The sequence below is a fragment of the Oncorhynchus gorbuscha genome, linkage group LG08, assembly GCF_021184085.1.
Source record: "Oncorhynchus gorbuscha isolate QuinsamMale2020 ecotype Even-year linkage group LG08, OgorEven_v1.0, whole genome shotgun sequence".
Classification (NCBI taxonomy): Eukaryota; Metazoa; Chordata; class Actinopteri; order Salmoniformes; family Salmonidae; genus Oncorhynchus; species Oncorhynchus gorbuscha.
The window spans coordinates 69,089,885-69,114,792 of NC_060180.1; the positions used below are offsets into that span (position 1 = coordinate 69,089,885).

The 24,908-nt window shown below is 45.1% G+C and overlaps 1 protein-coding gene across 2 annotated transcripts in view; it reads right to left on the bottom strand.

The window, feature by feature from the left end:
• Positions 1-24,908, bottom strand: part of LOC124041019 (low-density lipoprotein receptor-related protein 8-like) — a 194,351-nt gene that overhangs the window by 79,026 nt on the left and 90,417 nt on the right. For both annotated transcript variants that reach the window (XM_046358174.1, XM_046358173.1), the window contains exon 4: positions 22,777-22,905. In XM_046358174.1, coding sequence (XP_046214130.1) covers positions 22,777-22,905 — 129 coding nt within the window. The remainder of the gene's footprint in view (positions 1-22,776; positions 22,906-24,908) is intronic.

Consider the following 24,908-nt stretch of genomic DNA (forward strand, 5'->3'; position numbering starts at 1 on the left):
AGACAGAGAGAGAGAGAGACACACAGAGAGAGAGACAGAGAGAGAGAGAGACACACAGAGAGAGAGAGAGAGACACACAGAGAGAGAGACAGAGAGAGAGACAGACACACAGAGAGAGATTGGGTGGTATTCAGATTTTCATACCATCATACCGTTCCTGCATCATATTGGGATATACGGTATTACGGAACTTTTTTTACGCACAAAACTGCTTAAGGAAAAGGGATCTTCTTAGCAAACCAAATGCATAGCTGGAGTCCTGAGCTGCATATAATTTATTTGACACGTCTTACATTTGTTTATAGTTATACTTAACTTGTGATCTAAGCGGTGGCGTAGCACGCACCCAGCAAGATGGAGTTTGCCAAAAGGCACCTAAAGACTCTCAGACCATAAGAAACAAAATTCTCTGGTCTGATGAAAACAAGATGTAACTCTTTGGCCTGAATGCCAATCATCACGTCTGGAGGAAACCTGACACCATCCCCACGGTGAAGCATGGTGGTGGCAGCATCATGCTGTGGGGAAGTGTTTTGGTGGCAGGGACTGGGAGACTAGTCAGGATTGAGGGAAAGATGAGCAGAGCAAAGTACAGAGAGATCCTTGATGAAAACCTGCTCCAGAGCGCTCAGAATCCTCAGACTGGGGGTGAAGGTTCACTTTCCAACAAGACAATGACCCTAAGCACACAGCCAAGACAACACAGGAGTGGCTTTGAGACAAGTCTCTGAATGTCCTTGACTGGCCCCGCCAGAGTCCGGACTTGAACCCAATCGAACATCTCTGGAGAGACCTGAAAATAAAATAGCTCCCCATCCAACCTGACAGAGCTTGAAAGGTTTGGCAGAGAAGAATGGGAGAAACTCCCCAAATACAGGTGTGCCAAGCTTGTAGGGTCAAACCCAAGCAGACTTGAGGCTGTAATCACTGCCAAAGGTGCTTCAACAAAGTACTGAGTAAAGTGTCTGAATACTTATGAAAATGTGACATTTCACATTTTACATTTGCAACGTCACAAAATGTGGAAAAAGTCAAAGGGGCCCGAATACTTCCCCACTTTGCTCCGTTTTATCAGACATTTTCTGTGTTGTCCTCTGTTGTGAGGGATCATCGTATGACGTTAAAGTGCAGACCGCCAGCTTTAATTTGAGGGTATTTTCATCCGTATCGGGTGAACCGTTTAGAAATTGCAGCACTTTACGTACACAGTACCCCCCCCCCCCCAGGGGAGCAAAAGTATTAAGACAAATTCACTTATGTGTATTAAAGTAACGAAAGTAGTCAAAAGGTAAGTATTTGTTCCCATTTTCACAGCTCGCAATGACTAAATCAGACTTGTGACACATTTGTTGGATCGAGTTGCTCTGTATTTTGGTTGTTTCAGATTATTTTATGAAACCAATGGTTAAATAATGTACTGTGAGAGACACAGAGAAGAGTGAATAGTGCATCTAAGATTTAGATGCACTGTTGTAAAGTGACTGTTCCACTGGATGTCATAAGGTGAATGCACCAATTTGTAAGTCGCTCTGGATAAGAGCGTCTGCTAAATGACTTAAATGTAATGTAATGTAATGCACTGTGTCATTTTGGAGTCACTTTTAATTGTAAGTAAGAACTGAATATGTTTCTAAACACTTCTACATTACCGTGACTGCTACCTTGATTACAGATAATACTGAATGAATGGTGAATAACGATGATAGAGAAACACAGACCGATAGAGAGGATTGGTGCTGGTATCACACACTCATAGAAAAAAGGCTTCTTCGGCTGTTCCCAAAGGAGAACCCTTTTTGGTTACAGGTGGAAACCTTTTTGGTTCCAGGTAGAACCCATGTGGGTTCCATGTAGAACCCTTTCTACAGAGGTTTCTACATGGAACCCAAATAGGTTCTACCTGGAACCAAAAAGGGTTCTTCAAAGGGTTCTCTTATGGGGACAACTGAAGAACCCTTTAAGATGCTAGATAGCACCTTGTTTCTAAGAGTGCAGAGATGGCGAGACACAAACGAGACCGATAGAGATTGAGAGGGATGGTGCTGGTATCACAGACAGACAGAGAGCGGGAGAGAGATGGATGGTGTGACTATCCCAGAGGTAGTGAGAGGGGGCCTCTCATCACAAAGGCGGTGAGAGGGGGCCTCTCATCACAGGGAGAGAGAGAGAGCGATAAAAGACCTCTCACAGCAGGCTCTGTCCTCCACTCAGTGGCAGATCTCTATCTCTCCATTTACTCTCACACAGTCAAGAGAAATACAGCCATCCCATCGCTCCAACGGTCTCTGACAGTGTCCCAAATGCCACCTTATTCCCTACGTAGCGCAGTACTTAGTGTCCTAAATAGGGAATAGGGGGCCACTTAGGACACACATCTATCTCAGCAGCAAACTCATACGGAGAGTGGACATTTGATATTCTACAGACAGCAAGGAGTTCCCCCCTGCTGCCTCTGTCGCCCTGGGCTCGCACTTATGGGGCGGGGGTGTTTAGGTCTGGGCTATGTTCATTAGGGCACACCGTAGCAAAACACTGAAAAATTAGTCTTTCCTATTGCACAAGATCAGAAAATACCTCCCTGTTTCACTCCGGTTGGATAATTTTCTTCAGTTTCGTGCCTAATGAACACAACCCTGGTTTCCTATCTCAAACGGTTTGTTCTGTGTGACGAATGACAGGGTAAAAAAGCACTGTATAAATAAAATGTATTATTATTATTATTATTATTATTATTAAAATGTAATTTGAGTCGAAGGGAGACATTTAATTTAGGATTTTAGAGGCTCCTTTCCGCCCACAGTGTCAAAACAGATTCCTTCTTGGTAACCCCACTGGGCATACTCTGGTTGAGTCAATGTCGTTTCCATTTCATCTTAAGGACCACTGAACTGTACCCAGTGGGTGTGGCTTTGGGTACAGTGGGTGTGGCTTTGGGTACAGTGGGTGTGGCTTTAAAACAGCAATGACGGTGGGGGCATGGGCAGATTTAGTACACTAAAGTCACCGTTGTTTTTATGTTAGTTTAATGTAACGTTATTTCAATGTAACTTGATGTCGTCTCCACGTTATTTCAATGTAACTGGTACGCTGTATCAATGTCGAAACCGATTTGCAGAATGTCACCAACCAACAGCATTAGTCTTGCATTAAGAGCATGCTTCAATTTTTAGTTAATCCCACACGCGTTACATTTAGTTAATCCCACACGCGTTACATTTAGTTAATCCCACACGCGTTACATTTAGTTAATCGCACATGCGTTACATTTAGTTAATCCCACATGCGTTACATTTAGTTAATCCCACATGAGTTACATTTAGTTAATCCCACACGCGTTACATTTAGTTAATCCCACACGTGTTACATTTTGTTAATCCCACACGCGTTACATTTAGTTAATCCCACATGCGTTACATTTAGTTAATCCCACACGCGTTACATTTTGTTAATCCCTCATGCGATACGTTTAGTTAATCCCTCATTCATTATGTTAAATTAATCCCTCATTCATTATGTTAAATTAATCCCTCATTCATAATGCATTCAAAGACAACCTAAGTGATACTGGAAAGAGCTGTGTGCATTCTTTAATTCTTCAAAGAGTTCACCCAATTATTCCCTAATTATACCGGTTGTTACACACCTGCAAGAAGCAGACTCAGACATGCAGCTGCCATTCTTATTTCACAGTTATAGACTGAAAATCCTTACATTACTTGCTTTTTGAGTGTAGAATGTAGCACGCCATACCAGACCAGACAATACCAGATCAGACCATACTAGACCAGACCATACTAGACCAGACCATACCAGATCAGACCATACTAGACCAGACCATACCAGATCAGACCATATTAGACCAGACCATACTGGACCAGACCATACTAGACCATACTAGACCATACTAGACCAGACCATACTAGACCAGACCATACTAGAACAGACCATACTAGACCAGACCATACTAGACCAGACCATACTAGACCAGACCATACTAGACCATACTAGACCAGACCATACTAGACCAGACCATAACAGATCAGACCAGACCATACTAGATCTCAGACCATACTAGACCAGACCATACTAGACCAGACCATACCAGATCAGACCATACTAGACCAGACCATACCAGATCAGACCATATTAGACCAGACCATACTGGACCAGACGATACTAGACCATACTAGACCATACTAGACCAGACCATACTAGACCAGACCATACTAGAACAGACCATACTAGACCAGACCATACTAGACCATACTAGACCAGACCAGACCATACTAGACCAGACCATACTAGACCAGACCATACTAGACCATACTAGACCAGACCATACTGGACCAGACCATACTAGACCATACTAGACCATACTAGACCAGACCATACTAGACCAGACCATACTAGAACAGACCATACTAGACCAGACCATACTAGACCAGACCATACTAGACCAGACCATACTAGACCAGACCATACTAGACCAGACCATACTAGACCATACTAGACCAGACCATACTAGACCAGACCATAACAGATCAGACCAGACCATACTAGATCTCAGACCATACTAGACCAGACCATACTAGACCAGACCATTACTAGACCAGACCATACTAGACCAAACCATACCAGATCAGACCATACTAGATCTCAGACCATACTAGATCTCAGACCATACTAGATCAGACCATACTAGACCAGACTATACTAGACCAGACCATACTAGACCAGACCATACCAGACCATACTAGACCAGACCATACTAGACCAGACCATACTAGACCAGACCATACTAGACCAGACAATACTAGACCAGACCAGACCATACTAGACCAGACCATACTAGACCAGACCATACTAGACCAGACCATACTAGACCAGACCATACTAGACCAGACCAGACCAGACCATACTAGACCAGACCATACTAGACCAGACCATACTAGACCAGACCAGACCAGACCAGACCATACTAGACCAGACCATACTAGACCAGACCATACTAGACCAGACCATACTAGACCATACTAGATCTCAGACCATACTAGATCAGACCATACTAGACCAGACCATACTAGACCAGACCATACTAGACCAGACCATACTAGACCAGACCATACTAGACCAGAGCAGACTAGACCAGACCATACCAGACCATACTAGACCAGAGCAGACTAGACCAGACCATACTAGACCAGACCATACTAGACCAGACCAGACTAGACCAGACCATACTAGACCAGACCATACTAGACCAGACCATACTAGACCAGACCATACTAGACCAGACCATACTAGACCATACTAGACCAGACCATACTAGACCAGACCATACTAGACCAGACCATACTAGACCAGACCATACTAGACCAGAGCAGACCATACTAGACCAGACCATACTAGACCAGACCATACTAGACCAGACCATACTAGACCAGAGCAGACTAGACCAGACCATACTAGACCAGAGCAGACTAGACCAGAGCAGACTAGACCAGACCATACTAGACCAGACCATACTAGACCAGACCATACTAGACCAGAGCAGACTAGACCAGACCATACTAGACCAGACCATACTAGACCAGACCATACTAGACCAGACCATACTAGACCAGACCATACTAGACCATACTAGACCAGACCATACTAGACCAGACCATACTAGACCAGACCATACTAGACCAGACCATACTAGACCATACTAGACCAGACCATACTAGACCAGACCATACTAGACCAGACCATACTAGACCAGACCATACTAGACCAGAGCAGACTAGACCAGACCATACCAGATCAGACCATACTAGACCAGACCATACCAGATCAGACCATACTAGACCAGACCATACTAGACCAGACCATACCAGATCAGACCATACTAGACCAGACCATACTAGACCAGACCATACTAGACCAGACCATACTAGACCAGACCATACTAGACCAGACCATACCAGATCAGACCATACTAGACCAGACCATACTAGACCAGACCATACTAGACCAGACCATACTAGACCAGACCATACTAGACCAGAGCAGACTAGACCAGACCATACTAGACCATACCATACTAGACCAGACCAGACCATACTAGACCAGACCATACTAGACCAGAGCAGACTAGACCAGACCATACTAGACCAGACCATACTAGACCAGACAATACTGGACCAGACCATACTAGACCAGACCATACTAGACCAGAGCAGACTAGACCAGACCATACTAGACCATACCATACTAGACCAGACCATACTAGACCAGAGCAGACTAGACCAGACCATACTAGACCATACCATACTAGACCAGACCATACCAGACCAGACCAGACCATACTAGACCAGACCATACTAGACCAAAGCAGACTAGACCAGACCATACTAGACCAGACCATACTAGACCAGACCATACTAGACCATACTAGACCATACTAGACCAGACCATACTAGACCAGACCATACTAGACCAGACCATACTAGACCAGACCATACTAGACCAGAGCAGACTAGACCAGACCATACTAGACCATACTAGACCAGACCAGACCAGACCATACTAGACCAGACCATACTAGACCAGACCATACTAGACCAGACCATACTAGACCAGACCAGACCATACTAGACCAGACCATACTAGACCAGACCATACTAGACCAGACCATACTAGACCAGACCAGACCATACTAGACCAGACCATACTAGACCAGACCAGACCATACTAGACCAGACCATACTAGACCAGACCAGACCATACTAGACCAGAGCAGACTAGACCAGAGCAGTGGCTAAAGCAGAAAAGAGCAGCACAGATAAAGTACAAAGAGCCTTCAGAAAGTATTCACACCTCTTGACACATCGTTGTGTTACAGCCTGAATTCAAAATGGGTTAAATAGATGTTTCTACTCATGACAAAGTGAAAACGTGTTTTTAGAAATGTTTGCAAATGTATTTCTCATTTCACTAAGTATTCACACCCTCTGAGTCAATACATGTTAGAATCACCATTGTCTGGGATTACAGCTGTGAGGGTTTCTGGGTAAATCTCTAAGAACCTTCCACACCTGGATTGTACAACATTTGCCTGTTATTATTTAAAAATTCTTCAAGCTCTGTCAAATGGGTTGTTAATCATTGCTCAACAACCATTTGCAGGTTTCAAGTAGATTGAAGTCAACACTGGAACTCGGCCACTCTTGAACATTCACTGTCTTCTTGGTAAGCAACTCCAGTGTAGATTTGTCCTTGTGTTTTAGGTTATTGTCCCGCTGAAAGGTGGACTCGTCTCCCAGTGTCTGGTGGAAAGCAGACTGAACCAGGTTTTCCTCTAGGATTTAGCCTGTGCTTAGATCTAATCGTTACTTATCATCAAGCTGATGGGTGTACATTAGCCTCTGGCAGAACGTGGAAACAGAGTATCATGATCATCCTGTCTATCATACTATTACACACATATGTCCAATTCACCATGTGTTCCATTACACACACCACACACACCACACACACAAACACACACAAAGAGAGATACACACACACACACACACACAAAGAGAGATACACACACACACACACACACACAAACCACACACGCACACACACACACACACACACACACACACACACACACACACACACACACACACACACACACACACACACACACACACACACACACACACACACACACACACACACACACACACACACACACACACACACACACCACCTTAATGTATTCATTTCACTGAGGCCAGTGATGAGATTACCACTTACTGTACCAGGCCTTCTACTGATGGAACCATTTGAGATTCAGCTGAGCTGCAGGGATCGTCTTATCTTCATCAATATTAAACCACAGCTTCGTCTTATCTTCATCAATATTAAACCACAGCTTCGTCTTATCTTCATCAATATTAAACCACAGCGTCTTCTTATCTTCATCAATATTAAACCACAGCGTCTTCTTATCTTCATCAATATTAAACCACAGCGTTCTATTTGATTCTGCCGTGTCTTATCAGCATGAACACACACACACACACACACACACACACACACACACACACACACACACACACACACACACACACACACACACACACACACACACACACACACACACACACACACACACACACACACACACACACACAGAGTGTACGTTTCAGTGCAAACACGCACAACACACCACGTGCAACCTACCCCCAATAATCTACTATTCTGCAGTTCAATTATGAAGGAAAGTCCATAAACATGCACATCACACATGAGGAGGTCCGTTAGGAAAATACATGAGCATTTCCAGCTACATGGGTAGAGACGTTCATGTCAGTTGGGGCCTGTAGTAAAATGATTTACTAAAAGGGTTCCAAGAATCTTTAATTCCTCTTCTGGAGTTTGGCGGATGATGATCCAAGGGGAATGTGACATCATTCCCAGCCAATCAGAAGGGCGTGCCCGTGGTGTGACCCAGTTCTCTCTCTCTCTCTCTCCGATTGGACGAGAAGCCGCGGTGATGGGGGTGTTTCCGCCGGCAACAACTACTGCCTCGGAGGTAAAGAGAGACGGAAGACTGGTCGGTCACTCTGCTGCTCACTGTAGGGCTTCCACACTCATACACACACTCAGTATGTTCATACTGTACCCACGGTCCTGTTCGTACCCACAGTCCCGTTCATACTGTACCCAGGGTCCCGTTCATACCCACGGCCCCGTTCATACCCACAGTCCCGTTCATACTGTACCCACGGCCCCGTTCATACCCACAGTCCCGTTCATACTGTACCCACGGCCCCGTTCATACCCACAGTCCCGTTCATACTGTATCCACGGTCCCGTTCATACTGTACCCACGGTCCCCGTTCATACTGTACCCACAGTCCCGTTCATACTGTACCCACGGCCCCGTTCATACCCACAGTCCCGTTCATACTGTACCCACGGTCCCCTTCATACTGTACCCACGGTCCCGTTCATACTGTACCCACGGTCCCCATCATACTGTACCCACGGTCCCCTTCATACTGTACCCAGGGTCCCCTTCATACTGTACCCACGGTCCCGTTCATACTGTATCCACGGTCCCCTTCATACTGTATCCACGGTCCCCTTCATACTGTATCCACGGTCCCCTTCATTCTGTACCCACGGTCCTGTTCGTACCCACGGTCCCGTTCATGTATGTCCTATCTGCCTCTGAGCCCATGCATTCTCACTCACATCAATAAGTGTCACCAGGTTAAGGGACATTTGACTTTCACAGATATTATTCATTGATATACAACCTCCCTGTTCCCCAAGGGCCATACAGTACAGTGATATACAACCTCCCTGTTCCCCAAGGGCCATACAGTATAGTGATATACAACCTCCCTGTTCCCCAAGGGGCCATACAGTACAGTGATATACAACCTCCCTGTTCCCCAAGGGCCATACAGTATATTGATATACAACCTCCCTGTTCCCCAAGGGCCATACAGTACAGTGATATACAACCTCCCTGTTCCCCAAGGGCCATACAGTATAGTAATATACAACCTCCCTGTTCCCCAAGGGGCCATACAGTACAGTGATATACAACCTCCCTGTTCCCCAAGGGGCCATACAGTATAGTAATATACAACCTCCCTGTTCCCCAAGGGCCATACAGTACAGTGATATACAACCTCCCTGTACCCCAAGGGCCATACAGTACAGTGATATATACAACCTCCCTGTTCCCCAAGGGCCATACAGTACAGTGATATACAACCTCCCTGTTCCCCAAGGGGCCATACAGTACAGTGATATACAACCTCCCTGTACCCCAAGGGGCCATACAGTACAGTGATATACAACCTCCCTGTACCCCAAGGGGCCATACAGTACAGTGATATACAACCACCCTGTTCCCCAAGGGCCATACAGTACAGTGATATATACAACCTCCCTATTCCCCAAGGGCCATTGAGGCCACCATAGATCTTTCACTAGTAGAAGGTCACGTTGAAGGAAGTTTAAAGTTTAGACAGGCTGGCCTTGTCCACTGGAGAATGACTCAACAGATAACCTTTTCTACTAATGCCATAGACACATTTACAGAACAAAAGAGAATACTGGGCGATAATGGGGAGAAAGAAGCAGCACACTCATCCACAGGGGAGAGATGACAACGGAGGGAGAGATGATAGAGAGGGGGAAGAGAGGTACGTTTTCTTCCATAGTGATGTCAGTATTATGACCACACGTACAACCAGGACTATGAAGGACAAAGGGTGAGATAGAGGAGAGAGAGAAAGGAGAAAGAAGAGTTATTGTTCATGGTGTGGCCAGACAGTTATGAAGACCACACTTATCCAGCCAGGATTATCGGGGAGAAGGGATGCTGAAGCATGAATCACACTATCATCTGGTCCTACCCAGACCTGTATTGTATGTGCACTAGTCTAGCAAGCAAACTCCTTGTGACTAACATTATAATGCCATACAATAAATAATTAGAAAAAAAGGTACTACTGTAACCTAAAAGGGTTCTGTCCCCATAGGAAAACCCTTTGAAAAACCCTTGATGGTTCCAGGTAGAACCCTTTTGGGATCCATGTAGAACCCTCGTGGAAAGGGTTCTACGTACAGGGTTTTACCTGGAACCAAAAAGTGTTCTCCCATGGGACAGTCGCGGCTGTCCCCATAGTAGTATGGTCATTTGACCAGTTTCTCATTAGAAGCTAAATAATCCCACAGTAACAGGACATGTACATTATTGTTTGGATTATAATTCTTGGACATTTTTTGTAGAGATTGATAAATGTTTTGTTGGGGCAAATCAAGCCTGAAATGTTAAAGAAGCCTTTTTAAATAAATGTTTTGTTGGGGCAAATCAAGCCTGAAATGTTAAAGGGGAAATGACAAACCTTAGAAGCCTTTTTAAATATCAAATTCACTCCTGCATCAATAGTGTGATCAAATTAAGAACCTACATCTGTACATACAGTACATTTAGGGTTGCAAAAATTCTGGTAATATTCCCAAGATTCCCTGGTTTTCCAGAAATACTAGTTGAGAAATTCCTGGTGAAACGATGGAATAAGAAGGAAATCTGAGATTCCTCCAAATATGAGTTCTGGAAAACCTGGGAATTTTGCAACTGTAGTCAGAAGGGTTAAACTAACTCCTACAGTACAGTCAAAAGGGTTAAACTAACTCCTACAGTACAGTCAAAAGGGTTAAACTAACTCCTACAGTACAGTCAGAAGGGTTAAACTAACTCCTACAGTACAGTCAAAAGGGTTAAACTAACTCCTACAGTACAGTCAGAAGGGTTAAACTAACTCCTACAGTACAGTCAAAGGGTTAAACTAACTCCTACAGTACAGTCAGAAGGGTTAAACTAACTCCTACAGTACAGTCAGAAGGGTTAAACTAACTCCTACAGTACAGTCAAAAGGGTTAAACTAACTCCTACAGTACAGTCAGAAGGGTTAAACTAACTCCTACAGTACAGTCAAAAGGTTTAAACTAACTCCTACAGTACAGTCAGAAGGGTTAAACTAACTCCTACAGTACAGTCAGAAGGGTTAAACTAACTCCTACAGTACAGTCAGAAGGGTTCAACTAACTCCTACAGTACAGTCAGAAGGGTTAAACTAACTCCTACAGTACAGTCAGAAGGGTTAAACTAACTCCTACAGTACAGTCAGAAGGGTTCAACTAACTCCTACATTACAGCCAGAAGGGTTAAACAAACTCCTACACTGCATTCAGAAGGGTTGGCTACACTAACTCCGACTCTGCATTCAGAAGTGTTGGCTAAACTAACTCCTACATTACAGCCAGAAGGGTTAAACTAACTCCTACATTACAGCCAGAAGGGTTAAACTAACTCCTACATTGCATTCATTTACATTTACATTTAAGTCATTTAGCAGACGCTCTTATCCAGAGCGACTTACAAATTGGTGCATTCACCTTATGACAACCAGTGGAACAGCCACTTTACAATAGTGCATCTAAATCTTTTAAGGGGGGTGAGAAGGATTACTTTATCCTATCCTAGGTATTCCTTAAAGAGGTGGGGTTTCAGGTGTCTCCGGAAGGTGGTGATTGACTCCGCTGTCCTGGCGTCGTGAGGGAGTTTGTTCCACCATTGGGGGGCCAGAGCAGCGAACAGTTTTGACTGGGCTGAGCGGGAACTGTACTTCCTCAGTGGTAGGGAGGCGAGCAGGCCAGAGGTGGATGAACGCAGTGCCCTTATTTGGGTGTAGGGCCTGATCAGAGCCTGGAGGTACTGTGGTGCCGTTCCCCTCACAGCTCCGTAGGCAAGCACCATGGTCTTGTAGCGGATAAGAGCTTCAACTGGAAGCCAGTGGAGAGAGCGGAGGAGCGGGGTGACGTGAGAGAACTTGGGAAGGTTGAACACCAGACGGGCTGCGGCGTTCTGGATGAGTTGTAGGGGTTTAATGGCACAGGCAGGGAGCCCAGCCAACAGCAAGTTGCAGTAATCCAGACGGGAGATGACAAGTGCCTGGATTAGGACCTGCACCGCTTCCTGTGTGAGGCAGGGTCGTACTCTGCGGATGTTGTAGAGCATGAACCTACAGGAACGGGCCACCGCCTTGATTCAGAAGGGTTGGCTAAACTAACTCCTACACTGCATTCAGAAGGGTTGGCTACACTAACTCCTACTCTGCATTCAGAAGGGTTGGCTAAACTAACTCCTACTCTGCATTCAGAAGGGTTGGCTAAACTAACTCCTACAGTACAGCCAGAAGGGTTGGCTAAACTAAATGCTACAGCGCATTCAGAAGGGTTGGTTAAACTAACTCCTACACTGCATTCAGAAGGGTTGGCTAAACTAACTCCTACACTGCATTCAGAAGGGTTGGCTAAACTAACTCCTACACTGCATTCAGAAGGGTTGGCTAAACTAACTCCTACACTGCATTCAGAAGGGTTGGCTAAACTAACTCCTACACTGCATTCAGAAGGGTTGGCTAAACTAACTCCTACAATGCATTCAAAAGTGTTGGTTACACTAACTCCTACTCTGCATTCAGAAGGGTTGGCTAAACTAACTCCTACCGTACAGCCAGAAGGGTTGGCTAAACTAACTCTTCTGACTTCTTCTGCATTTTATTAAGTAAAAGCCATTTTCTAAAATTGATTAAATTATAATTTTTCCTCTAACTACTCCACACAATACCCCATAATGACAAAGCGAAAACAGATTTTAGAAATGTGTGGTAATTTATTAAAAATAAAAACAGAAATATCTTATTTACATACACCACCATTCAAAAGTTTGAGGTCACACCAACTTGTCCTTGTTTTTGAAAGAAAATCACATTTTTTGTCCATTAAAATAACATCAAATTGATCATAAATACAGTGTAGATATTGTAAATGTTGTAAATGACTGTAAATGGCAGATTTTTTATTGAATATCTACATAGGCGTACAGGTGCCCATTATCAGCAACCATCACTCCTGTGTTCCAATGGCACGTTGTTTTAGCTAATCCAAGTTTATAATTTTAAATGGCTAATTGATCATTAGAAAACTATTTTGCATTTATGTTAGCACAGCTGAAAACTGTTGTTCTAAATACAGAAGCAATAAAACTGGCCTTCTTTAGAATAGTTGAGTATCTGGAGCATCAGCGTTTGTGGGTTCAATTACAGGCTCAAAATGGCCAGAAACAAAGACCTTTCTTCTGAAACTCGTCAGTCTATTCTTGAATGAAGGCTATTCCATGCGAGAAATTGCCAACAAACTGAAGGTCTCGTACAACGCTGTGTACTACTCCCGTCACAGAACAGCGCAAACTGGACCTAAACAGAATAGAAAGAGGAATGGGAGGCCCCAGTGCACAACTGAGCAAGGGGACATGTACATTAGAGTGTCTAGTTTGAGAAACAGACGCCTCACAAGTCCTCAACTGGCAGCTTCATTAAATAGTACCAGCAAAACACCAGTCTCAACGTCAACCTCAGTGCATGTCAGAGCAAAAAACAAGAAATTAGGTCAAAGGAATTGTCCGTAGAGCTCTGTGACGGGATTGCATCGATGCACAGATCTGGGTAAGGGTACCAAAATATTTCTGCAGTTATTGAAGGTCACCAAGAAGACAGTGGCCTCCATCATTCTTAAATGGAAGAAGCTTGGAACCACAAAGACGCTGCCTAGAGCTGGCCAACTGGCCAAACTGAGCAATTGGGGGAGAAGGGCCTTGGTCAGGGAGGTGAACAAGAACCCGATGGTCACTCTGACAGAGCTCCAGAGTTCCTCTGTGGAGATGGGATGAGCCTTCCAGAAGGACAACCATCTCTGCAGCACTCCACCAATCAGGCCTTTAAGGGAGAGTGGCCAGACGGAAGCCATTCCTCAGTAAAAGGCACATGACAGCCAGCTTGGAGTTTGCCAAAAGGCCCCTAAAGGACTCTCAGACCATGACAAACAAGATTCTCTGGTCTGATGAAACCAAGATTGAACTCTTTGGCCTGAACGCCAAGCTTCACATCTGAAGGAAACCTGGCACCATTCCTACGGTGAAGCATGGTGGCGGCAGCATCATGCTGTGGGGGTGTTTTTCAGCAGCAGGGACTAGAAGACTAGTCAGTATTGAGGGAAAGATGAACGGTGCAAAGTACAGAAAGAACCTTGAAAACCTGCTCCAGAGCACTCAGGACCTCAGACTGGGGCAAAGGTTCACCTTCCAACAGGCAAACGACCCTAAGCACATTGGCAAGACAACACAGGTGTGGCTTTGGGAAAAAAACTTCTGAACATCCTTGAGTGGCCCAGCCAGAGCCCGGACTTGAACCCGATCGAACATCTATGGAGAGACCTGCAAATAAAATAGCTCCCCATCCAACCTGACAGAGCTTGAAAGGATTGGCAGAGAAGAATGGGAGAAACTCCCCAAATACAGGTGTGCCAAGCTTGTAGCGTCATACCCAAGAAGACTTGAGGCTGTAATCGCTGCCAAAGGTGCTTTAACAAAGTACTGAGTAAAAGGGTCTGAATACTTATGTAAATGATAAATGTCAGTATTTTATTTTTTAATAAATTTGCAAAATTTTAAAAAAACTGTTTTTGCTTTGTCATTATGGGGGATTGTGTATAGATTGATGACAAAAAATACAATTTAATCCATTTTAGAATAAGTCTGTAACATAACCAAAAATGGAAAAGAGTTGAGGGTTCTGAATGTTTTCTGAATACAATGTACATACAGATGTGGGACAATGCTAGAAGTAAACAGGACAGTTAAGATTAAAGATATGACCTAAAAGACATCATTCTCATCATTATCCGAGTAAAAAGCAAAAGGCTCTCCTATGGGATAACATTGCTTGTTCTTCTGTTCTATACCAGACATACGGAGATCTTGTTAAACTGAACTGATCTTTTGTTCCAGGGACTTCACCAGCGGGACATGGGAGCCTGCCGGTTCAATTTCACCAGCAGGACATGGGAGCCTGCCGGTTCAATTTCACCAGCAGGACATGGGAGCCTGCCGGTTCAATTTCACCAGCAGGACATGGGAGCCTGCCGGTTCAATTTCACCAGCAGGACATGGGAGCCTGCCGGTTCAATTTCACCAGCAGGACATGGGAGCCTGCCGGTTCAATTTCACCAGCAGGACATGGAGCCTGCCGGTTCAATTTCACCAGCAGGACGTGGGAGCCTGCCGGTTCAATTTCACCAGCAGGACATGGGAGCCTGCCGGTTCAATTTCACCAGCAGGACGTGGGAGCCTGCCGGTTCAATTTCACCAGCAGGACGTGGGAGCCTGCCGGTTCAATTTCACCAGCAGGACGTGGGAGCCTGCCGGTTCAATTTCACCAGCGGGACATATTGGACTCGTCAGTGTATCTGGAGCTATCGTAGCTGGTTAAAATTGTATAACTTGCAGTGAACACACAAACAGATACATACAGACAGACACATGCACATGTGCCAGTAAAAGTTCAATAAGGGAGCACAGTGGACACATTATTTTGTCTAGTACCCAGAGATCCCATGAGACAGGCGTGCTCCTTCCTGCTGAGAAGACTTCAGTGCCTGTGTGTGTTATTCACAGAGAGAGAGAGCAAGGGAGAGAGAGAGAGAGAGAGAGAGAGAGAGAGAGAGAGAGAGAGAGAGAGAGAGAGAGAGAGAGAGAGAGAGAGAGAGAGAGAGAGAGGGATGGAGGCAGAGCGAGAGAGAGGGAGAGAGTGAGAGACGGGACAGAGACAGCAAGAGAGAAAGAGGCAGAGGGAGAGGGGGAGAAAGAGGGAGGCAGAGAGAGAGGGGCAGAGAGAGGCAGAGAGAGAGAGAGAGAGAGAGAGAGAAAGAGAGAGAGAGAAAGAGCAGAGAGAGAGAGGCAGAGAGAGAGGCAGAGAGAGAGAATGAGAGAGACAGCGAGAGAGAGTGATGCAAATTGGGGAGAGAGAGAGAGTGAGAGAGAGGCAGTGAGAGAGAGAGAGCGAGAGAGAGAGAGGGGGAGGGAAGCAGGGAGAGAGGGAGAGGGGGGGCCGAGAGAGGGGGCAGAGAGAGAGGGGGGCAGAGAGAGAGAGAAGGGGCAGTGAGAGAGAACGAGACAGAGAGAGAAAACGAGACAGAGATAGGATGCATAGTGGGGAGAGAGGCAGAGAGAGAGAGAGAGAAAGGCAGAGAAAGAGAGAGAGAGAGAGAGAGAGAGAGGCCGAGAGAGAGAGTGGCTGAGAGAGAGAGTGGCTGAGAGAGAGAGAGTGCGTGAGGCAGAGATTGAGAGAGAGAGCGAGAGAAAGAGGTTAGGAGAGAGAGGCCGAGAGAGAGAGAGAGAGGCAGAGAGAGAGAGAGGCAGAGAGAGAAAAAGAGAGAGATATGTGGAAGGCAGGATTCAACTAAATGCATAACTTTACTTGTGGATGGCTCAATTAGAAAAACGCCTCGCCGCAATTTACTTGCTGAATGGAGTGGAGAGAGTTATGTTTCCAAGAGGGAGCACAACAGTCTCAAGAGTCCAGGGTTTCCGTTAGCTGGTAATAGCCGGCTTTTGCCTCACATGTTTTTTTAAAGCCAATCCATAAAATTGACACCAGCCAATTGTCCGGGATAAAAAAAAACGAAACATTGCAAAATAATGTTTTTTTTTTTGCCTATTTACTGATGGGAATACCAGGTAATGAAAAACATTTGGCCGGTCATGCTTATCGATCTATGGGTTAATTTGCATACTTTTGGGGAATTACATTTGGCGCGTGTATATTCATTATGTATCTTATTTATCACATTAACAAACAGCTAACAGATACAGAGCAGTTAAGTGGGATCTGTCAGCTTTAAGTGGGATATCTGTCTGCTTTAAGTGGGATATCTGTCTGCTTTAAGTGGGATATCTGTCAGCTTTAAGTGGGATATCTGTCAGCTTTAAGTGGGATATCTGTCTGCTTTAAGTGGGATATCTGTCTGCTTTAAGTGGGATATCTGTCTGCTTTAAGTGGGATATCTGTCTGCTTTATCTGTCAGCTTTAAGTGGGAATCTGTGCTTTAAGGATATCTGTCTGCTTTAAGTGGGATATCTGTCTGCTTTAAGTGGGATATCTGTCTGCTTTAAGTGGGATATCTGTCTGCTTTAAGTGGGATATCTGTCTGCTTTAAGTGGGATATCTGTCTGCTTTAAGTGGGATATCTGTCTGCTTTAAGTGGGATATCTGTCTGCTTTAAGTGGGATATCTGTCTGCTTTAAGTGGGATATCTGTCTGCTTTAAGTGGGATATCTGTCAGCTTTAAGAGGGATATCTGTCTGCTTTAAGTGGGATATCTGTCTGCTTTAAGTGGGATATCTGTCTGCTTTAAGTGGGATATCTGTCTGCTTTAAGTGGGATATCTGTCTGCTTTAAGTGGGATATCTGTCAGCTTTAAGAGGGATATCTGTCTGCTTTAAGTGGGAGATCTGTCTGCTTTTCTTCAGATTTGGTCAATTGTTCAGGAGAATTCAGGGTACTAAATTAAATCAAATGAATTTATATAGCCATTCTTACATCAGCTGATATCTCAAAGTGCTGTACAGAAACCCAGCCTAAAACCCCAAAACAGCAAGCAATACAGGTGTAGATGCACGGTATCATACTACAGTATTATACTACAGAATTATAATACAGTATTATACTACAGTATTATACCACTGCAGTCATGGTTTCTTAAATATCAGATCTAGCATTAGGAAACCCGACCAACATAACTCCCAATCCAAACATGAGAGCATCCATATTCTGTAGTCGTCACCTCACTCACTCAAGTCCCCAGACAAAAATTTGACTGTAATGACAGAGGGACTTTTGTCTGAGCTGCGGGAGTTGTGTCACAGCAACAGCGGTTCACTTCCTAATATGGACACCTTCCTATATACTCTACAAGCCCAGCAGTGTTTCAGCTCTAGGGGACTTCCTAATATGGACACCTTCCTTTATACTCTACAAGCCCAGCAGTGTTTCAGCTCTAGGGGACTTCCTAATATGGACACCTTCCCCAGCAGTGTTTCAGCTATTCCTAATATGGACACCTTCCTATATACTCTACAAGCCCAGCAGTGTTTCAGCTCTAGGGGACTTCCTAATATGGACACCTTACTTTATATTCTACAAGCCCAGCAGTGTTTCAGCTCTAGGGGACTTCCTAGTATGCATGCCAGGGGCCCTGGCCTGGACTCACCAGGAGAGGCGGTCTGAAGGGGTCAATGGAGAAATCAGAATGAGAAAGGGATTAGTGTAGGATAGAGAGGCTCTCTATGGACCCAGACTGACAGGATAGAGAGGCTCTCTATGGACCCAGACTGACAGGATAGAGAGGCTCTCTATGGACCCAGACTGACAGGATAGAGAGGCTCTCTATGGACCCAGACTGACAGGATAGAGAGGCTCTCTATGGACCCAGACTGACAGGATAGAGAGGCTCTCTATGGACCCAGACTGACAGGATAGAGAGGCTCTCTATGGACCCAGACTGACAGGATAGAGAGGCTCTCTATGGACCCAGCCTGACAGGATAGAGAGGCTCTCTATGGACCCAGACTGAAAGGATAGAGAGGCTCTCTATGGACCCAGACTGACAGGATAGAGAGGCTCTCTATGGACCCAGACTGAAAGGATAGAGAGGCTCTCTATGGACCCAGACTGAAAGGATAGAGAGGCTCTCTATGGACCCAGACTGAAAGGATAGAGAGGCTCTCTATGGACCCAGACTGAAAGGATAGAGAGGCTCTCTATGGACCCAGACTGACAGGATAGAGAGGCTCTCTATGGACCCAGACTGAAAGGATAGAGAGGCTCTCTATGGACCCAGACTGAAAGGATAGAGAGGCTCTCTATGGACCCAGACTGACAGGATAGAGAGGCTCTCTATGGACCCAGACTGACAGGATAGAGAGGCTCTCTATGGACCCAGACTGACAGGATAGAGAGGCTCTCTATGGACCCAGACTGACAGGATAGAGAGGCTCTCTATGGACCCAGACTGACAGGATAGAGAGGCTCTCTATGGACCCAGACTGAAAGGATAGAGAGGCTCTCTATGGACCCAGACTGACAGGATAGAGAGGCTCTCTATGGACCCAGACTGACAGGATAGAGAGGCTCTCTATGGACCCAGACTGAAAGGATAGAGAGGCTCTCTATGGACCCAGACTGACAGGATAGAGAGGCTCTCTATGGACCCAGACTGAAAGGATAGAGAGGCTCTCTATGGACCCAGACTGAAAGGATAGAGAGGCTCTCTATGGACCCAGACTGAAAGGATAGAGAGGCTCTCTATGGACCCAGACTGACAGGATAGAGAGGCTCTCTATGAACCCGGGCTAACTACGGCTTAAAAACCTGACAAGCTACACTGAGCAAAAATATAAACACAACATGTAAAGTGTGTGTCTAATGTGTCACAAGCTAAAATAAAATATCCCAAAAATGCACAAAAAGCTTATTTCTCACAAATGTTGCCCACAATTGTTTTCACATCCCTTTCAGTGAAAATTTCTCCATTGCCAAGATAATCCATCCACTGCATGATCATTACACAGGTGCACCTTGTGCTGGGGACAATAAAAGGCCACTGTAAATTGTGCAGTTTTGTCACACAACACAATGCCAAAGATGTCTGAAGTTTTGCATTGAATGTTCATTTCTCTACCATAACCCACCTCCAATGTTATTTTAGAGCATTTGGCAGTACGTCCAACTAGCCTCAAAAACCACAGACCACGTGTACGAAGTCGTGTGGGCGAGCGGTTTGCTGATGTCAACGTTGTGAACAGAGTGCCCCCTGGTGATGGTGGGTTTTTGGTATGGGCAGGCATAAGCTACGGAAAACAAACACAATTGCATTTTATCGATGTCAATTTGAATGCACAGAGATACCATGATGAGATCCTGAGGCCCATTGTCGTGTTTTTCATCCGTCGCCATCACCTCAGGTTTCAGCATGATAATGCTCTGCCCCATGTCGCAAGGATCTGTACATGTCCCAGTTTTTCAATGGCCTGCAAACTCACCAGACATGTCACCCATTGAGCATGTTTGGGATGCTCTGGATCGATGCGTTCGACAGCATGTTTCAGATCCCGCCAATATCGAGCAACTTCACACAGCCATTGAAGAGGAGTGGGACAACATTCCACAGGCCACAATCAACAGCCTGATCAACACTATGTGAAGGAGATGTATCGTGCTACATGAGGCAAATGGTGATCACACCAGATACTGACTTGTTTTCAAAGCCACGCCACTACTTTTAATTAAGGTATCTGTGCGTTGGACTAGTAACCGAAAGGTTGCAAGTTCGAATCCCCGAGCTGACAAGGTACAAATCTGTCGTTCTGCCCCTGAACAGGCAGTTAACCCAACTGTTCCTAGGCCGTCATTGTAAATAAGAATTTGTTCTTAACTGACTTGCCTAGTTAAATAAAGGTAACATTTTAAAAATTAAAACATATCTGTATTCCCAGTCATGTGCAATCCATAGATTAGGGCCTCATGTATTTATTTCAACTGACTGATGTCCTTATATGAACTGTAACTCAGTAAAATCTTTGAAATCTTTGCAGGTTGCATTTTGATTATTTCAAGAAAGCATTAGATCTTTGCCACTTTGATTCAGACTTCAGACTTCAGCTCATTTAACCATAGGAGTGTTATGGGCAGAGTGGCATAGATGCATTTTACACCTTGGTTCAAAGACACAAAAACACAATCATATACTATATATACTATTTCAAATAATAACTTAAGCTGAGCATGAATGAGTTTACCGGGCGCAATGAGACCACTAGATTAGAAGAAGAAGAAAGAAAACACTAAAAATAATTTCCAAATGGAAAGATTTCTAACAGTATTCGAACCCAGGCCTGGTTTTAAGAGTTTTTTTGTAATTGTCTCTTAGCTCTGCAGCGCTGTAGTAAATGGAGGCTCACAGACCATATCTGGGAGGAGTAAATAGTTGTTTCTGATTTCCAATACACACGGTGTAAATAGGAATGTGGGCTTTCTGAGGAAAAACAAATCGAGCTGATTGAGGTGAAGAAGTGAAATGAAGCCACACAGAAACAAACTCTGGGACTCAAATGATAGTAGGAAAACATACAGCATCCTTTTCTCTCTGCTTTCCCCCCCCCCATCTGAGGGAAATACGACAGGGTTTCTCCCAGTGAAGCTTCCTGCGCCACGGTGGAGCTCCAATCATCCAGTCTCCTGCGGCACAGTCACTACAATCAATTTCTCCTGACGTGCGGGAGAGACGAGGGAGGGAGGGAGGGAAAATGAGAAGCTGAGTCTTTCACGTTGCCTTGTAAAGTAGGGCAGGAGTGTAGTCACGTGTGTGTGTGTGTGTGTGTGTGTGTGTGTGTGTGTGTGTGTGTGTGTGTGTGTGTGTGTGTGTGTGTGTGTGTGTGTGTGTGTGTGCGTGCGTGCGTGCGTGCGTGCGTGCGTGCGTGTGTGTGTGAGAGAGTGTGCAGAGAGGCATCACAGTGACGCGTGATTGGGTAGAGGGGAGGGTGACGCCATCATCCATGGTTGATGGATTGATGCTTGCATCATGCAAGACTGGATTGGGTTGAGTTGTGGAGACTCTTGCTATCGCTATGGTTGCACTGATTGTTAAATTTGATAATTATTTTGCAACCTTTGATTTGGCATCAAAGTCAATGTATTTTCTTAGCAGAGCTGACTTATTCATTGGCCCTTTATTCATTGGAGTCTCAAACGGCACCCTATTCCCTACATGGTGCACTACTTTAGACAGGCTCTGGCCAAAAGTAGTGCACTAGGCAACAGGGTGTAATTTGGGAGCCGTTGTGTCCTCCGTCGTCAGAAGATCAATCAAACGGAGAAAAGAACCCCCAAAATGCCCCATAATGGAGGAAACAGAGAACTGTTATCAAAAGAATCCGTTCTATTGGTTCCTTTGACCCCGCACACTCACGGCAGGTCACACGGTCGTGGGCTCATTCAAAGCTCCGTAAAATCCTAACCTGGGACGTGTGTTCAAACACAATGCTGTGAGTAGGGTAACAGCCGTTGCCATTCCTAAAGGGTGTGAATACAAAAACTAAGGAGGCAAAAGACACAAACAGTGGTACTACTACAGCTTAGTGGTTCAAGGGTTAAAGGTCACTGAGAAGAAACACACCCCTTCTTTTCTCACCATAGTGTCCAGGTAAAATCTAGTGCAGTCAGTGGGCGGGACTATTGCCCATCCACAAATTAAGGACACCCGTCTCAGCCAATGGGTGGTTTCTATGGGGTTTGATTGACAGCTGTCCATCACACTCACCGGCGGCGCAGTCCTCCTCGTCCGCCCCGTTCTCGCAGTCCCGCTCGCCATCGCATCGCCATGACAACGAGACACACTTGTTGGTGGAGCCGCCGCAGTCAAACTTCTCCGAAGGACACGTCTGCTTGCCTGGAGGGGAGAAAGGGAGATGATGTTCCATTCCAACACATTGCAACCTTCTCTGCTGCCCTCACTCACTTCACTGGGCACATCTGAGAGGCTTGGGTAGGTGGGTTAGGGGTAGGTAGGAAGGGTTTAGGGTCTAACAGACTAGGGTGTATAGAAGGATTTAGGGTCTAACAGACTAGGGTGTATAGAAGGGTTTTGGGTCTAACAGACTAGGGTGTATAGAAGGGTTTAGGGTCTAACAGACTAGTGTGTATAGAAGTGTTTAGGGTCTAACAGACTAGGGTGTATAGAAGGGTTTAGGTTCTAACAGACTAGTGTGTATAGAAGTGTTTAGGGTCTAACAGACTAGGGTGTATAGAAGGGTTTAGGGTCTAACAGACTAGGGTGTATAGAAGGGTTTAGGGTCTAACAGACTAGGGTGTATAGAAGGATTTAGGGTCTAACAGACTAGGGTGTATAGAAGGGTTTAGGGTCTAACAGACTAGGGTGTATAGAAGGATTTAGGGTCTAACAGACTAGGGTGTATAGAAGGGTTTAGGGTCTAACAGACTAGGGTGTATAGAAGGGTTTAGGGTCTAACAGACTAGTGTGTATAGAAGTGTTTAGGGTCTATCAGACTAGGGTGTATAGAAGGGTTTAGGGTCTAACAGACTAGGGTGTATAGAAGGGTTTAGGGTGTAACAGACTAGGGTGTATAGAAGGTTTTAGGGTCTAACAGACTAGTGTGTATAGAAGTGTTTAGGGTCTAACAGACTAGGGTGTATAGAAGGGTTTAGGGTCTAACAGACTAGGGTGTATAGAAGGGTTTAGGGTGTAACAGACTAGGGTGTATAGAAGGGTTTAGGGTCTAATAGACGAGGGCGTATAGAAGGGTTTAGGGTCTAACAGACTAGGGTGTATAGAAGGGTTTAGGGTCTAATATACGAGGGTGTATAGAAGGGTTTAGGGTCTAATAGACTCGGGCGTATAGAAGGGTCTCTTGTAGTGATGTGTGTTTTAACATATATATAAATATTATTTATTAATCCCAGCCCCCGCAAGAGGCCTGTTGCCTTATGGAGACACTCATTGTAAATAATACTTTTTTCTTAACTGACTTCTCTAGTTAAATAAAGGTTAAATTAAATAAAGATGTTGTTCTCTCAACCCTGAACAGACAAGACAGGAACAACACAGCAGATGTACCAGTTGGCAGAAGAGAACAACATCTTCAAGGAGAACCAAGCTCCCTAACCACAACAGTGGTGAAGAAAACCCAGCTCAGTAACCACAACAGTGGTGAAGAGAACCCAGCTCACTAACCACAACAGTGGTGAAGAGAACCCAGCTCAGTAACCACAACAGTGGTGAACAGAACCCAGCTCAGTAACCACAACAGTGGTGAAGAGAACCCAGCTCAGTAACCACAACAGTGGTGAAGAGAACCCAGCTCACTAACAACAACAGTGGTGAAGAGAACCCAGCTCACTAACCACAACAGTGGTGAAGAGAACCCAGCTCACTAACCACAACAGTGGTGAAGAAAACCCAGCTCAGTAACCACAACAGTGGTGAAGAGAACCCAGCTCACTAACCACAACAGTGGTGAAGAAAACCCAGCTCAGTAACCACAACAGTGGTGAAGAGAACCCAGCTCAGTAACCACAACAGTGGTGAAGAGAACCCAGCTCACTAACCACAACAGTGGTGAAGAGAACCCAGCTCAGTAACCACAACAGTGGTGAAGAGAACCCAGCTCACTAACCACAACAGTGGTGAACCTCACTAACCACAACAGTGGTGAAGAGAACCCAGCTCAGTAACCACAACAGTGGTGAAGAGAGAGAGAAAGAAGATGAGAGCAAGATAAAGGGAGAGAGAGAGAGAAAGAAAGGGAGAGAGAAAGAGGGAGAGAGAGAGAGAGAGAAAGAGAGAGAGAGAAAGAGAGAGCGAGCAAGCGAGAGAGAGAGGTAGAAAGAGGGAGGGAGAGAGAAAGAAAGGGAGAGAGAAAGAGGGAGAGAGAG